The following is a 16,002-nucleotide window of genomic DNA, read 5'->3' as shown; positions in this document are numbered from 1 at the left end:
TCAAGTTTATTTGTTTTATTACATCCATTTATGAGCGCAATAAATTGGTGTAGAACAAATGTCTACTGTATCATTATGCGAACTATATTATAAATGGTCTCAATGTCGTCACGACGTTACGCCTAGCTCTATATATTTAAATATATATATATATATATATAATAAGAGATAAACAAGAAGCAACTTAAAATAAAACAAAAATGTGTTAATTAAAACAAATATTTATGACGTAAAAAGTTGAAAGGAAGGTGGTGTACACGCGCGGAGGAGGGAGAGTGGAATAGAGAATAAATATTCGCGTGTATAAAAGCAGGTGGTCCTATAAACCAAGCTTTCTCCCTCTTCGCGCTTCCCTTCCCCAAAAGCCCATTACGTCATCACTTCTCTACTAACCTACGCCAACTTCTGTCCTGCGTACGTTAGAAAAAACCCCAATTTTTTAAGAAAAAAATAAATTTAACCCTACTTCTCTGCATTTCCCTTACGTAACTTTCATTTAGATTTTATGGGTCCAAAAAAAATGGTAAAAAAATATAATTAAAAAAAAAAAGAATTAATATTTAGTTTCCAATAATTAGTTAATTTTCTATATAAATATATAAATTTGATTATACGAACGTGACATATTATTAGTTGCAATATGAATTTATGGGGACCATAGACATACCATTATTCCAATATTGACTCCCGCTTCTTACCAATTCCTACAGGGTACGAGATTGTTGTAATGTTGTTACTCACTGAGCCTTACGTTTTTGTTTTATATTTAAAGATATTTAGTGATCCTTTCTTTACCTTAAATTAAAATAAAAACATTAATGAAACTTTTAAACTATATAATTATTATTTGACAAAACTATAGCTTAATATATATATATATAAAATGTAGTGAATGAGGGAGGGGAGGTTAGAATCCTGTACAGCCAGAAACAAAAGAAAAAAGTGAACAGCTTTTTGCAGAAATCCAATATTTATTATTTTCTATTTTTAAAAATAAAATAAAAAAAAATAAAATTGTTGGATTATTATTTTTGGAATTTCCATGGACCATTCTACTTGACCCTACTACCATCCGACCCCTGCCAGCTTTAGCCATAGTCCACCATTTCCATGGACCATTTTTTTTTTTTTTTTTTTCTCTCTGACCAGGAGGTTCAGTTTTGGACCATTCCATTTCCTCCCATTAATTCAAATCTTCAAAAATTATTCCATTTAATAAATATTTTAAATTAAGATACTTAATATTATATTTATATTTAAATGAACTAACAATTATTAACATTTAATTGTTTAATTAATGTCTTATTCAATTCTCTTACGTTAACAACAAAAGAGTCGAGTCATTATATATAATTGTCGCCATTAAGCTATATTAATCACTAATCTAATCATTGTTTCTTGGTAAGTCACTTAAATGTCCCCATCCATTTATTTTAATATTACTTCAAAATTAATTAATTACTGATACCAACATTTCATTTTTTAATTATTTATATCTTTTCAATTAAAAAAACTATATGATTAAGCGTGTTTTACAAATAAAAAATGTCAAAGTATATAAATGCTAAATCGAGTAAATAGATATAAAATTAAATGGAAAAATGAAGATAACATATAATTTGATGGTTTAAGGTTATGATGATAGAGGGATTAATTGAATTAAGGTTTGAATCTTATTCTCATTCTGCCACGTCATTGCGTTTTGTAATGTGGGCCACTCATACCATGACACGCGTTCTTTTTATTTGCCACTTCTGCTGAAGTGGCCCCCACGTCATCCTCTAAAATCAACGCCCTCAATTCGCCGGATAGATATGATCCAACGTTACCCATTATTTATTTTTATTTTCCATCCAAATAAAAAATGAAAATTAGTTTTAAAATAAATTTAGAGGCTATTTAATAATAGAATTTAAACGCAAATAAAAATATAATCATAAAATAAAAAGGGGAAAAAGGAGATTTATTTTTTAATAATAAAAGGCGATAATTTTGAGTTATGGAATCAATTTTAGAATACTCAATTATATTTATATAAATAAGAAATATTACTAACAAAAAAAAAAAAAAAAAAAGCACCTTAGCCTCCCCGTAAGGTGACTCACCGACACTACAAAAGTCAAAGCAAATGACAAAAAACCAACAAAAACAAAACATTTCCTTTGAGAAAAGCAATGCTTTCTAATGTCCTACATGGATTTAATTATTCTTTACACAATTATGACAAGAATCATAAATTAAATTAAAAATATATTTCTCAAAATTGTAATTATTTACTCGCGATTTTTTTTATTATATAGTCTCCTCGGAATAATTTAATAAAAATTAAAAATATATATATATTTTTTCCTTATATTATATATGATCTTCCCACCATATTACCCGTATTAATATTATGATCAAACTCTTAAGTATATATTGAAAATTAACTTAATGTAATTAATTATTGAGATTAAATTTAATTAACTTATGTTGGTTTTGGTTCGGCCACGTGGTCTAATCCATTAAGGTATCTGTCCTCGTTTCATCCACTTATCAATTTCGGTTAAGAAGATATTTTAACCAGAGGAAGATATTTTTTAATTATAAAAAAGAAAAAGGAAAAAGAAAAAAGAAAAAGAGAGTAAAACAATGGCCACTCTTATCGCGGGACTATCTCCGTCTTCCTCCAAATTCCATGTCTTCAACTCCAACATTTCAATCCGCTGTTGCGGCGACCAGAGCGCCGGAGAAACAGACTCTACTAGCGCCAACACCAACACCAATGGCTACTCTTTCCCGAACCCTAACTTAGTCCGGCCGCCGAGGCCGCGGCGGATAATACTGGTGCGGCACGGGGAGAGCGAGGGGAACGTGGACGAGAGCGCCTACACCAGAATCGCGGATCCTAGAATCAGTCTGACACAGAGGGGAATCAGGGAGGCGGAGGAATGCGGGAGGGATATGAGGAGTATGATCGAGGGGGATGGAGTCGAGGATTGGAGTGTTTACTTCTACGTTTCGCCTTACAGAAGGACTCGCCAGACTCTGCAGCACTTGGCTACCTCCTTTGATCCTCCTCGAATTTCTGGTTTGAGAGAAGAACCTAGGTTGCGCGAGCAGGATTTTGGTACCTTCCCTTTTTCTGTTCTTTCTTTTTTCAACTTTAATTTCATCACAAATTTGAAACCACAAGTTCGTGTTTATACTCCGAAATCGAAGGAAACTTTCAAGACAGAGAGCGAATGAGAGTTGAGAAAGCGATGAGAGTGCTATACGGTCGATTTTTCTACCGTTTTCCAAATGGAGAATCGGCTGCGGATGTTTATGACAGAATCACTGGTACAAACCCCTAAACCAAGAATCTCTAAGTTCTTCAACAGTTTCTTTCTGTACTGAAACAAAACGAACAGGTTTCAGAGAAACATTAAAATCAGACATTGATGTGGGAAGGTTTCAGCCGCCAGGGCAGAGAAACCCCAACATGAACTTGGTTCTTGTCTCCCATGGCCTCACTCTCAGAGTCTTTCTCATGAGATGGTACAAATGGACTGTGGATCAATATGAAAGACTCAACAATTTGGGCAATGGTAAAATGATTGTCATGGAGAAAGGCTTTGGTGGAAGGTACGAATAATTTTGACATACTTTTCATCAACAACAACGATCACGTAGATTACGATTCAAACCCGTTTCTCTTTGTAGGTACACTTTGCTGCTACACCACACAGAGAATGAACTGAGACAATTTGGGCTCACAGATGAGATGTTGATTGACCAAGAATGGTAAGTAAGCTCTTCTTCTCTTCCATTTGCTCTTGTTTGTGGCCTTTCTTCTTCTGTTGTTTGAGTTGCAGAGTGTTGCATTTCAGGCAAAAACATGCACAAATTGGAGAGTTGAACTATGATTGTGCAATGATGAATTCCTTTTTCACACATTTTGATGATCAATGCAATGTTACCTAAGAGTATCTGTTTCTGAATCAGCTTTGTACAGTTAACAATCTATATATATATATATAGCAGAAGTAACACAAACCCACTTTTATCAGTTGGGTTTTCATTTTGTTTATATGAACAAATCTTGTTCTTAGTTTGGTACTCACTCCTCATTGCATAAACAAATCTCTCTCACAAAGCAAGAAAACTTACAAGTATCTATCCGTCCCTACAAAACTAACTCAACCACAGTTCATTTTTGATAGCATCCATTCAGTTTCATTGCCTTTATGTTCTTGCAACTTGTCATACAAATGCGATGAAGTAAAGAACAACGACAGGTCAATTGATCAAATATTTGCTCATTGGTTCTAAACATACCAGTTTCAGTAGTAACCTCTGTACACCCATCTTCGAGATTGCCTGATATCATCGATAGCGTCTGTTTCGATACGTCGCTGCTGCAAAAGTAAGGCTTTCATTGAGATAATGCAGCAACCTAAACAAAACATTTGATCAACAAGGCATTTAGATCTCTCCATCATGTCAGCTAATCCTTTTTTCTTTCCATAAGAGGTATCTAGATCCGTGATATTGCCTAATTAAAGAGAATGTTGATATGGAGTCAACTCAAGGGCTCTAATAAAGTCAAACCAATAATAAAACACATCAATCTTCATACATTGGACTTGATCATTGATAGATAAACAAGAGCTTTCCAACAGTAAATCAATGACTTTTCAGGCATAACTTCTGAATCTCTGGATACTATTCGCAGATTTCTTATGAACAATGACGCTCCATGGGCTCGATAAAGGGTAAATGAACTCGGAACAATCAGATACAGAGACGAGTTGTATCGATGAAATCAACGTCAAGCTCGAGAAAAAAACGTATAGATACGAGGAATTACAATATGTAGCATATATTATCTTCTTCCAACCTAATATCAGGTACATTCATTCAGTCCTCCATAAAATGTTCCTGGTTTAGGAAGGAAGAAGATTTTAGCTAGGCCTCAAGTGATCAGAGAGAGAGCAAACCGATTAGTTGTTCATGAATTCTCTGACGTTGGGGTGGCAATTCGTATCGGTCGAGGGCGCTCCTGTTCACCGTTACGTCTCCAAAATGCCCTTCTCCACCAAACTTCGAACCCGCGTTGTATATTTGGGCAATCTTCACCTGAATTCATGAATCGATTGAACCAAGCTAGTAATATGTCTTGTTGCCAAGCTAAAGGTAGAGTGAGAATTGTATTGCTAAGGCCATCCTCGATCAAGTGGCGATCGAGGCCTCTCGACGCTCTTCTCATCCAACCAAAATCGTCATAGAATGGCACCAACCATGTCTGCAAAAGCTGATATCTCACATCTTTAGGAGCCAGAAGTTGACCTTTGCCAATGCCAACGAATAACCGAGCAGTTACTCGGCTGATTTCGAACCTGTGGACAGCAGGCACCTTAGAGTGTGCAGCTACCAATTCAGATTGAGAAGCCCAGATTTTCAAAAAATCTTCAGCTATCTGTCTGTCAATCAAGATATCTAAAATCCAATGCAGATTATCAGCCTGCTTGGCAATCTCCCCAACACCCTGAAAGTCCCCTACCGCTCTCATAAAGTGATGGCGAAGCAACTGCAGGCAACCATCACAAGCCGAATACAAGGATTCTTTTCTAAGGTCGTTCTGCGACGAACTCTCACGAAGCATCTTCGAGACTAATCCTTTCATCTCGCGCCTAGCCTTCTCGTCTTTTCCTTCCAGAACGACATGTAGAAGCTTTAGCAGAACTTCTTCATTGTCATTACCATCTTCAGGTCCATTAGTAACTTCAATTGAGACCCTCTTAAGAACTTCCCCTGCTGCAACACCTTCAAGGTGAAGCTCAGATAAGAGTGATGCCACTTTCTCTTCTTCATCCTCAGCCCATGGAGCTGCTTCCAAGTACTCCAAACACGACAAGACGCCTGCATCGAACCCGATGGCAGCTGAAACCTAAAATGGCAATGCGACGATAGCCAATTATTATACATTGCAAATTGGTTGGGGGAATCTATCAAATCAGAGATTCAGCAATGATACAACAAATGCACATTGATGTAACTTTCTACAAATTCTAAAAGTCTCATACCTTTAGAACTCCAAGAACTCTGGGAACATCTTCCTTCATCAGCTTCTTCCTCAGATCTCTACAATACATCAGTTTCAAGGTCTCAATATACACTTCAACATCGTCACAGTCAGCAATCTCTACAATGTATGGCGACGGCGACCTCTGTTGTTTCGCCCATCGTTCCGAGAGCTTCAAAGCGAAAAACCGACTGTGAGCGACAAGAATTTGCCGGTGAACGTTCATTGAAACACTAATCCCATCTCTAGAGCTCAATGTGAGTTTGATATCACTGCTAGAGGCGTCATTGAACTGATTTCCAGGGCTCCGAGATCCCAAAAGTTCAGAAATCCTCTGCATCATCACGGCCTGCTTGTCCTGAATAGGAATTTGGTTCTTATGAACCGAAACAGGTGCACTATGAGAAGGGATCTGAGAAGTTCTAGGGTGAATATCAGGCTCGCTCGCCATCATTTCAAAAAGGGTCGGACTCGATCGGGTTTTATCAGTCGATGGCGGCGGCGACATTGGGTTCAATAGCCCAGCGGTGAGAGCAGAGTTGAACTTCGAGAAGCTCGAAGGGAAAGAGTCGTGGTTCGATCCAGAGTGGCCATTAAACCCCGCCGCTACCGCGGCGTTGGCGGAAGAAGACGTAGTGAAGTCCATAACCGGCGAAAAACTACCCGGAGAAAACCGTATGCGAAAAGTAGACGGCGAATCGGACGGAGAGACAACCGAATCCGATGCTCGATTCCCGTTAATGGGTGTCGGAGAAACAACCCCCCGACGAGATTTCGAGGGGGGAAACGGCGGCGGTGGCGGAGGAGGAGGAAGAACCGAAGGGGTTACAGAGGGTTTTGTAGCGGGACAACACCAGGAATTCTCCGAAGAAACAATCACAGGAGGATGATCAAGCTTTCGATTGGAAAAAACGTGAGACCCAGAAGAGGAATTAGAAGAAGTAGAGGAAAACGAGTCGGATTTAGCCGAAACAGTGATATCCCGGCACTTCCGTCGCTTAAGCTTAGTGGGTTTGTTGTGAGAAGAAGAAGAAGAAGAAAGGGAATTAGTAGAAGTAGCGTTGGTGGTAGTTGTGGTTGTGGATGCGGGCAGAGCCATTGATAAGTACACCCGTTGGTTAATGCAAACGCTAAGAGGAAAATTGTCCTTTAGCTTAGCTCAAAACCATTGGCATCAACGAATTAATAAAGAGCCATTGCAGGTTTTCACGTTAACAAAGAGGGAAAGTGGAAATTAAAACCAAACCCCTCCATTAAAAATGGCGGTGCAAACGAGACAGATAAGAAAAGGACAGAAGAACACAGCGAAGAGAGAGAGAGGTGAGAGAGAAAAGGCATTAAATAGAAGTATAAGGGGAAAATCAAGAATTAAAGAAGACGACCGCCATGGCTGAGCCTTCAATGGGATTAGTGATGAAAATTCGATAGTGTTTTTTGAAATGATTGAGAGGGAATGAAATTAAATTTGTTTGATTTCATGGGATTGAAACGTAGAATGAAATTAATTTTCGATGGGGGAGTTTGTTCTAAGTTAATGGAGATTTGAATAATCATAAGAACTTGTCAATCAAGAACCAGAACCAAAACCACCAACAACAATCAAAGATTTTGATGTTTCCTTTGTCATGTCGTGTCGTTTTAATCCAAGGTTGTTGGAATTTGGAATTTGGAATTTGGAACAAAAACACACCAAATTTCTATTGTTCTTATCCTCTTGAATTTCAACAACACCATTTCCTTGGTGATAACTTTGGAACACAATTAAAAATTAAAAAACAATTGTTCTGATTTTTTTTTTTTAGTTGTATTTATTTAGAATAATATTTAATGAATAAATAGTCAATATAGAAAACACAACAAGTAAACAAAAAAAAAAAAAAAAAAAAAAAAAAAATAAAAATAAAAAGTTAAAACCATATTTAAAAAATGAAAGTTGGTTTTAAAAAATTAAAAAGAATTAAAAAGTATTTCGCTTGTTAATGATCACTACCAACTTACTATTTAAATAAAATTTAATTTATTTAAAATCAAATAAATAATCATAGTGATGAGTTGTTTGAATAATTTGACACCATTGCTTTAAAAAGAAAAAAAGAAAAAAAGATTTGACTATTTCTCATTTGATTTGATAGCTACGAAAATTTTGAAAAATTGGAAGAAAATGAGTTTCAAAAGCAAAAATTAAACACTCTATTTTGAATTTTTACTTCAATCAATCCACTTTATTAAAAAAATAAAAAGTAAATTACGTAATAAAATACCATTAAAATACTTTTTCTGTATTTTTTTAATCGTATCCATCCAGAATATTGTTTGTTTTTGTTTTTATAATTATCGAATTCGACAATAATTACCAGAGTAAAATTAAAATACCCTTTTTTTTAAGATAATAATTGAGGTTTTATTTAATAAATTAATTTTTCAACTTCATATTATAAACACGAAAATTAAATATTTATTAAAAGGAGAGATAGAAAGGTAGAATAAGAGTTGAAAGGGACAAAAAGGTCTGCCATTACTTTTCTTTCTATTCTTTTTATAACTTCTTTTCACTTTTATTTTTTACTTTTGAATAAATAATTAAATCATCCAATTTAAACATAGTTGATATATAAGTTCATACAAAATGTCTGAAATGAGTGATAATAATAATTTTAATATAAGAAAATATACGAAATAAAAATAGTATAATTAATCTGTAAATAAATTAAGCATGCCAATAATTTAAAGGGTAGGTAAGGAATTTAACACTACTTAAATGCCATAGTCAACCCAATAAATATCTTTTGAAATTGTTGTCATTTAAGTATTTTCTTTAATTTTTTTATTTTAAACTATATATATATAAATATTTTATTAAGAGATTGAAGAGCTTAGTTGGGCCTGGTCCATTACTTGAGGGATAATTCTTTAGGCAACTCCGGCCCATTTGTTCTTCATCATATTAAAAAGAATTTGGAATATTCTTTAATATTATTACTTTTAATTGTTTCTAAAAATATGATTTGAGTGAATACAATAACTTAAAATTATCATGAACTATTTAAAATTTTATTATATATATATATATATCATTTTTCATAATTAAAATCAAATAAATTAAATTTTATTTACTAAATCTGTAATTAGAAACAAAAAAAAGAATTGGAAAATGGTAATTATTATTAGTTGATTTGAAATATATTATATATATATAAATAATAATAGAGTGAGAAGGACAATAATAATAATAATGAATTTGTTATTATTAGAAAGGAAGGAGAGGAAACATAAAGGAGACAACCCACGTGCCAAGTTGACCCACCCCTCTTCACCTGTAGGCGACTGTGTCTCTTGCAACTACCATCATCCCTTTTACATTATATTTTAATTCAATGTCACATTTTTATTTACTTTTATCTCTAACAGACATGTTTTAAAAATCTTGAAATAAAAATTTAAATAGAACATTATTTACTAGCGATGAACTTGAACTGTTACAGTATTGATCAAAAGGACGTGGGGGAGGGAAACATGTGGTATCCTCGTCACTCTGGACTGTAAATGTGGAACAGAGTGAGCCACAAGTGTATAAATTAAAACCAACCTTATAAAAGACATTGCATTGCTGTAATATTTAGACACCTACTGACAATAAATAATAAATAATAATCAGAACACATTTATATGCTTTTGTCATTAATAAAAGGATAATTAATCGTGTTTTAAAATTTTAATTTTTTTATTTTTATTTTTGTGGACTTTAATGTCATTTTCCTTTTAACTTTGATGAAACTGAATCTTTGTTGCTGTTGTTGTGTATTGGCATCCACTCCCCTTTATACTCAAGCTGTCGTCTACGTGTATCAATTATATATATATATATATATATATAACGTTACAAATATTGATAATAAAATATTTATAAGCTTTATTGTGATGGTTAGTTTTGATATTTAAATTTAAATGAATAGCTACAAATATTGATGTAATACAATTGGATTTAGGTGGCCTACATGTTATGATATGTATGTACCTAATATCGCTCTAATCACATGAAATCATTTAAACTTTAGCTTTATTTGCGTTTTTCCTAACAAAATCGTAAATATCAAGGAACCATATAGGTCCGGTGGGGTGGGTCAATGCAATAGCAATGTCCTATTTGTTAAGAGTGGTAGCCTAATTTTGTTTCGGTAACATCTAAAACCCACCACTAGCACCATTAGTAGATATTGTCCTATTTGAGTTTCCCTCTCACGTTTCCTCTCAAAGTTTTCATAACGCGTCTACTAAGGAGAAGTTTCTACACCCTTCTAAGGTATGTTTCGTTCCCTTCTCAAACCGATGTGAGATCTCACAATCCACTTCCTTGGGTACCCAACATCATCGCTAGACACTACTCGATGTGAGATCTTGCAATCCACCTCATTGGGTACTCAATGTTCTCCCTAACACACTGCCCAGTAGATTTCACAATCCACCTCATTGGGTACCCAATGTCCTCCCTAACACATTGTCTAGTGTCTGACTCTGACATCATTTGTAACAACTCAATCCCACTACTAGGAGATAGTGTCATCTTTCGTTTTTTTCCTTTTGAACTTTCCTCGAAATTTTTGAAACGCGTCTATTAGAGAGAGAGAGAGAGGGGGGAATAGAATGTATGTGAATGGGAAAGTAAAAAGGAGATGTGGGATGCAATATGTTAATAGGGTAGGGCAGCCAATGCCGTGGCCATATTAGACACAAATGTCAGAGAGGGTTTGGCAGTATAAGGTATGATGCCCTTTGCTAGGGTACCCTAAAACATCCACTTTCATCTCCCTTTTCCATAATTATTAAATTACAACACATTAATTCCTATTCATTTTTTCATTATACATTTCATTTGCCCAAACATACATGTATTATTTTCTATCCAAATTTTTTATGTCAATAATATGGATAAAATGTCGAAATATTTGGTAAAATATTAGTATATAGTTTGAAAGCGAATAATAATATAATACATAGTTTTGAAATTGATATATTAATTCAATGAGTGCCCCTACACTACTTAGATGATGGTGTGTGGGGCTACCCTTAACACTACAACCCCTAAATGTAGGGCTTTTCTTTTCAACGCCATCACCATCACTATATTATTTATTTATTTTATTTATTTATTTCTCTCTTAGGGCCCATACTCTCTTCATAGATTGTACACATTATTTCTTGAGTGGTCATTCCAAAAGTGAGAAAATTCAAGATTTTTCTTCTTTTTTTTCATTAAATATTTGAAAGAATATATAATATATAGTTTAAATGTTAATTTAATTTAATTTAGAGACTAAGAAAATAATAAAAAGGATAAATAATTATATTTTGTTTTTTTTTTTAATTTATAAAAAATAGTGTTATATATAAGGTTGGTCTATAAATAAGAATTGGCATAATTCCATTAATCATCTCTCTTCTTCTTCTTTCTCTCTCTTCTGGGTCTGTTACCATTTCCGCCATGGGCTTCCCTGCAAGCTACACTGAGCTGCTTCTCCCGAAGCTCTTCATCCATGTACTCTCCTTACTCGGCTTCCTCAGGAAGCTTATCTCCCTCTTATTTCGCCTTCTAGGGCTCCAGGATTTCCTCGAACCGGACATTCCTTGGTCTAATCATTCTGATTCTTTTCCGACGGGACCATTGACGGACCTCGATCCTCTTTCCGCTGCTGTTCTCCGTGAGATTCTTCCTGTCGTCAGATTCTCTGAACTTCTGGATCCGCCGGAGAGCTGCGCTGTTTGTCTCTACGAGTTCGAGACCGACGATGAGATCCGCCGCCTCGCGAACTGTCGCCACATCTTTCACCGCGGATGCCTCGATCGGTGGATCGGTTACGGCCAGAGGACCTGTCCGCTGTGCCGGACGGTGTTCATTCCGCCCGATTTGCGGACTGGTGGTTGTAATTTTGACGATAGGCCTTGGGAGGATTCGGAACTCTTCGAAGCACTCCACACTGATTCTTCTTCATCCTCGACGCCGACTCTTCTCAGCGCTGGTTTGTAGCTTCTGGAGATTTGATTTTCTTTTGTTGATTTTGCTGCTTTTCAATCGACATCGAAAAAAAAAAGAGGGAAAGAGATGGAGATGGTTGAGTTTGATGGAGGGGAAATCTTTGTTGTTTGTTCTTCTGTACATACAAAAAAAAAAAAAAAAAAAAAAAAAAAAAAAAAAAAAAAACGAAAGAAAGAGTTCCTGAAAGGAACTGGAAAATCAAAATAAAATCAATTACAGGTCTCAGAATTAGATCATTCTTCTTGCAATTTCCAATTCTCTCTCTCACTTTCTACATCAACACAAACAAATAGATTAGAAATTGAAACTTATGCCATATGAGATTTAGATTTTTGCATAAGGCGATGAGATAGAAGAGTGGGGCAATGTTTTCGTATCTCTCTGTCCGTTTCTAATCCAATTGGTATAATCTGGAGATGTGCATTCATGTTTGAGTTCTCTGTTTCGTCTTTTACTCATACAGAAAGGTTTCCAAGTATTATTCCATATTACGTTCCTTCTTTCTCAATATCTAATGATCAATTCATTTGGAGTAATCGTATCAATTACTCCTCTCTTTCCCTTTTTGTTCCTTTAATTCTGATCCAAGATATTGGGATTCTTGCTTGAAGAAGATTGTTGGTTCGGGCGTTGGGTTTCCTAATATAGAAGGGGTTGATTTTAGTTTCTTTTTTCTTAATTTAGAAGATCGATGCATTACAGTTGATTTGATTTTACTCTGCTTGATTTTGTGTTTTCGATTTGTGAATTTTCAAGCTTAGATTTAACTCCTCCCATGACTTCGTGGGTTTGTTAGTTGAATCTTGATTCTTTTCAATCTAAATTTTGACTTCAGATTTCATTTAGGGTTTAGGGTTTATTTCCAATCCCTAAACCCTAAACTCAACTTTTATTCTTCGCTGATCTCTAAATATATTGATTAATTAACGACCGGAAGCTTCATTTCAGTAACTGTATTTATTTTTTTATTTTTTCCATTTTTATCATCTAATCAAATTTATCTACGATCTTATGTTTGTATGGGCCTCGGCCCATTAACAGTGAGGATAGGCCCAAAGCGATTATGGAAGTAAAAGAAGATATTGAAACCGTCAAAATAGAAAAGCTGAGTTCAGTTAGTTCTAGAATTAGAATGAGATTTAAATCTAAATTCTAATTTTAATTCGTCTTTTCAATTTACAAAACGACCCCGCAACTATGGATTAATTTAATTGGGGCATTTGAAGGGGGGAAAAATAATTAAATAAAAGTGTTGGTTGATGATGAGTTGATGGCATTTTTGCAAAGTGAGCAGCAGAAATGGCGTCTCCTCCGTTGGTTTAAATACCTCCTCCTTCCTCCTTTCTCCTTCCATTTTCTCTCAATTCTGTGCAAAGATCCCCTAATTCTTTCTGGGTTTTGTTTTGTTTTGTGTTTAGAACTCTCAAGAACTTCATAAACGGGAAAGAACAAGACAAGAACAAGAACAAGAACAAGAACCAGAGCTTTATTTCCATGTCTTCTGATCTGTTCGTTCATGGCGATTCTTCTTCTTCTTCTTCTTCTTCTTCTTCTTCTTCTCTGTTTCGTTGTTCCGCCTCTGATTTAGTCTTCCCATCTGATGCAGACTTCCAATTCTTAACCGGATCTTGTTCCCCTAATTTCTCCGATCACGGCATTGATCTTCACGTTTATTACCCACATCAAAACCCACTCCCCGCCGATGAATCCAATTCCAATTCAAACTCCAATTCCGTCGATCAACTCATTCCGATCCCGGAATTAGCTCTCATCCCAGATTCCTGTTCTTCCCCAAATGGGTTTCAAAATCTCTCAAATTTCGGTGTAAAAAACGAAGAATCCCATCTGGGTTTCAACCAACCCCCACTCTGTTTCGACCCATCTGATCATAATAATAATAATGCCGCCACCGTCGACAAATCCCTGCTCCACAGAAGTCGCATGGAGTCTCTTTTAATGGAATCCGTGTCACCAAATTTCCCCAATCAGTCCCTCCCCTGTTCAGAATCAGAGTTTTTCTCCTCCCAAATCCGTCGCGTTTTCAGCACCGGCGATTTACAGGTATGGCATGTTATATATATTTTGGGGAGAAACCCATTTACGGTTGGTAGTAAATGTTTGAATATGGGGGCAGAATTCAAGCATGGGACGGTCGAGGACAGGGTGCGGGCAAGGGTCGTTCTCGAGTCCATTATCGGAGAACGGAAGCTTAGAAGAGGGGAATTTCAAAGTGGGACGGTACAGTGCAGAGGAGAGAAAAGAGAGGATTTCGAAATACAGAGCAAAACGAAGGCAGAGGAATTTCAACAAGACGATCAAGGTTAGTATAGCAGAACTGAATTCAAAAACAAAAACGGTTTTCAGAGATTTGAGGATGCCGCATTAATGGGGAGTTTGGGATGAACTGAACAGTATGCTTGCCGGAAAACACTCGCCGACAACCGCCCCAGAATACGTGGCAGATTTGCTCGCAATGACGAACCTGGAGACAGCTCCAAACCTTCTTCTTCAACCAGAGAAGAAGACGAAGATGAATTCTGGGTAAAAATCTCTTCTTTTTCTTTTTTATTTTATTTATTTAATGAGAAAAAATTCATATATTGTTTGAATGCCAGATGGAACGGTTGCATGCAGGGGAAGAAATGTACGGACAAGTGCAGTTTCAGTATTGTGAATTTTGATCGCACCTGGAAGGAGAAGAAGAAGATGAAGAAATATATATTATATATATATATATTATTTATTTTTTCTTTTTCTTTTTCTTTTCCCCTTCCAGCGAAGGGAGAAAAAAAAAAGAAAAAAAGAACTTGACCAAAAGGCCCTTTATTCACAACTCTGTCTAAATAAGTAAATAATAATAATTGAACAGAGGTGGGGGTAGTGGTAGGAAAGTAGTAAATAGCTTCTGGGTTTTTTTTTTTTTTTTTTTTAAATTTTCTGAGGGATGAAAATATTACACTATATATCTGAGTTTTGGTTTGTAAATAATCATGAATTTCAATAATAATGCCATTTTTCAAATTAAAACTCATATTCCGTGTGGATTTTTTAAATTTAAAATTAAAATTGGTGTGTTTGTTTCCCGGGAAAGTTAGAGAAGGAATGGATTGGGATTCACATCCTAAAAAGTTCTTCCTTTTTTTTGTGTTTGGAATTGTGTTAGATCTTTCAAGAGAGTGTTTGGTGGGATGAAAAGTGTTTACACTAATTCATGGATGAAACTACTAAATACATGTTAAACGTGACTATGTATTTCGATGGAATGTCATCATTCATATGAAATTATCTCTCGATCATCCTATAATTTACACGTTAAACTTTGATTTGTGGTATTAATGGATGTCATGTACACACAAATATATTTTTTAACGGTAAATTGTATACAAACTTATCTTTATCAATATTCTAAAAACTTTATAAACATTAAAAAAAAAATAAAACATTTAAAATATTTTTTAGAATAAAATTGGATTCTCAATAATTGTCATAAAATTAAAAAATTTAAACTCGAGATTAAACAATGAAAAAGCATATTTATGGTAACAATTTTAGTTTATATTTGAGCAACAAAAGGAGATGCTTTTTTCCTTTTTTTTTTTTTTATTTATAAATTATTTTTGGGTCTTTGACCAACACATTACTCCAACACATTGGTATTATTATTATTATGAAGTTAATATTATAATCCCCTACTAGTCCTTTCAAATAATATATATATATATATATATAATATATATTAAAAAACATATTCATTCTTTAAGCCACCATCACATAAGATTTCAGTCAAGAACGAATAAAAAAACAGCTTTTGTTTACATAAAACTACGTCATTGTCTTGTGATAACTATCTCTACTCAGTGTATACGAGATGATTGCTTTGTGATGTATAGCCTTCTCGACTTGGATCGTGAAGTTTTTCTCAACT

At 34.9% G+C, this 16,002-nt stretch overlaps 4 protein-coding genes across 13 annotated transcripts; 3 read left to right on the top strand and 1 right to left on the bottom strand.

Annotated features, from left to right (window-relative positions):
* Nucleotides 1–2,590: 2,590 nt before the first annotated feature.
* LOC111794941 (phosphoglycerate mutase-like protein AT74H) lies at nucleotides 2,591–4,051 on the top strand. The gene is made up of 5 exons (XM_087124097.1): nucleotides 2,591–3,109; nucleotides 3,202–3,321; nucleotides 3,393–3,606; nucleotides 3,685–3,765; nucleotides 3,852–4,051. The coding sequence occupies exons 1-5, from the start codon at nucleotides 2,632–2,634 to the stop codon at nucleotides 3,943–3,945; spliced, it is 987 nt and encodes a 328-aa protein (XP_086980223.1). The 5' UTR covers nucleotides 2,591–2,631; the 3' UTR covers nucleotides 3,946–4,051.
* Nucleotides 3,679–7,445, bottom strand: LOC111794939 (BTB/POZ domain-containing protein At1g63850). 10 transcript variants are annotated; one of them, XR_015421153.1, is made up of 4 exons: nucleotides 6,048–7,445; nucleotides 4,962–5,911; nucleotides 4,300–4,417; nucleotides 3,679–3,818 (listed from the first exon to the last, which is right to left on the bottom strand). XR_015421153.1 is itself a non-coding variant. In XM_023677146.2 (3 exons), the coding sequence occupies exons 1-2, from the start codon at nucleotides 7,143–7,145 to the stop codon at nucleotides 4,973–4,975; spliced, it is 2,037 nt and encodes a 678-aa protein (XP_023532914.2). In that variant the 5' UTR covers nucleotides 7,146–7,445; the 3' UTR covers nucleotides 4,009–4,417; nucleotides 4,962–4,972. The 10 variants fall into 10 exon arrangements, 4 of the variants coding, with proteins under 4 accessions (XP_023532914.2, XP_023532916.2, XP_023532915.2 ...); XR_015421155.1 differs by having other exon boundaries at nucleotides 4,300–4,376; XR_015421151.1 differs by having other exon boundaries at nucleotides 4,300–4,379; nucleotides 6,048–7,444.
* Nucleotides 7,446–11,451: 4,006 nt separating this feature from the next.
* LOC111795582 (brassinosteroid-responsive RING protein 1) lies at nucleotides 11,452–12,325 on the top strand. Its single transcript, XM_023678093.2, has one exon. The coding sequence runs from the start codon at nucleotides 11,526–11,528 to the stop codon at nucleotides 12,066–12,068; it is 543 nt and encodes a 180-aa protein (XP_023533861.1). The 5' UTR covers nucleotides 11,452–11,525; the 3' UTR covers nucleotides 12,069–12,325.
* Nucleotides 12,326–12,463: 138 nt separating this feature from the next.
* Nucleotides 12,464–15,135, top strand: LOC111795788 (uncharacterized). The gene is made up of 5 exons (XM_087123710.1): nucleotides 12,464–13,394; nucleotides 13,496–14,138; nucleotides 14,212–14,397; nucleotides 14,490–14,618; nucleotides 14,693–15,135. The coding sequence occupies exons 2-5, from the start codon at nucleotides 13,572–13,574 to the stop codon at nucleotides 14,756–14,758; spliced, it is 948 nt and encodes a 315-aa protein (XP_086979836.1). The 5' UTR covers nucleotides 12,464–13,394; nucleotides 13,496–13,571; the 3' UTR covers nucleotides 14,759–15,135.
* The last annotated feature ends 867 nt before the right edge of the window (nucleotides 15,136–16,002 follow it).

Source organism: Cucurbita pepo, chromosome 5 (genome assembly GCF_057944985.1).
Source record: "Cucurbita pepo subsp. pepo isolate OVF chromosome 5, ASM5794498v1, whole genome shotgun sequence".
Lineage (NCBI taxonomy): Eukaryota > Viridiplantae > Streptophyta > Magnoliopsida > Cucurbitales > Cucurbitaceae > Cucurbita > Cucurbita pepo.
This window is presented reverse-complemented; position numbering and strand designations above follow the sequence as displayed.

Coding starts and splice junctions, on each gene's coding strand:
- LOC111794941 (XM_087124097.1), top strand. CDS start 2,632: ATGGCCACTCTTATCGCGGGACTATCTCCGTCTTCCTCCAAATTCCAT. Junction 3,322..3,392: donor TGTTTATGACAGAATCACTG/GTACAAACCCCT, acceptor CAAAACGAACAG/GTTTCAGAGAAACATTAAAA. Junction 3,766..3,851: donor ATGTTGATTGACCAAGAATG/GTAAGTAAGCTC, acceptor GTTGCATTTCAG/GCAAAAACATGCACAAATTG.
- LOC111794939 (XM_023677146.2), bottom strand. CDS start 7,145: ATGGCTCTGCCCGCATCCACAACCACAACTACCACCAACGCTACTTCT. Junction 5,912..6,047: donor GAGTTCTTGGAGTTCTAAAG/GTATGAGACTTT, acceptor TTGCCATTTTAG/GTTTCAGCTGCCATCGGGTT.
- LOC111795582 (XM_023678093.2), top strand. CDS start 11,526: ATGGGCTTCCCTGCAAGCTACACTGAGCTGCTTCTCCCGAAGCTCTTC.
- LOC111795788 (XM_087123710.1), top strand. CDS start 13,572: ATGTCTTCTGATCTGTTCGTTCATGGCGATTCTTCTTCTTCTTCTTCT. Junction 14,139..14,211: donor TCAGCACCGGCGATTTACAG/GTATGGCATGTT, acceptor ATATGGGGGCAG/AATTCAAGCATGGGACGGTC. Junction 14,398..14,489: donor ATTTCAACAAGACGATCAAG/GTTAGTATAGCA, acceptor TGAACTGAACAG/TATGCTTGCCGGAAAACACT.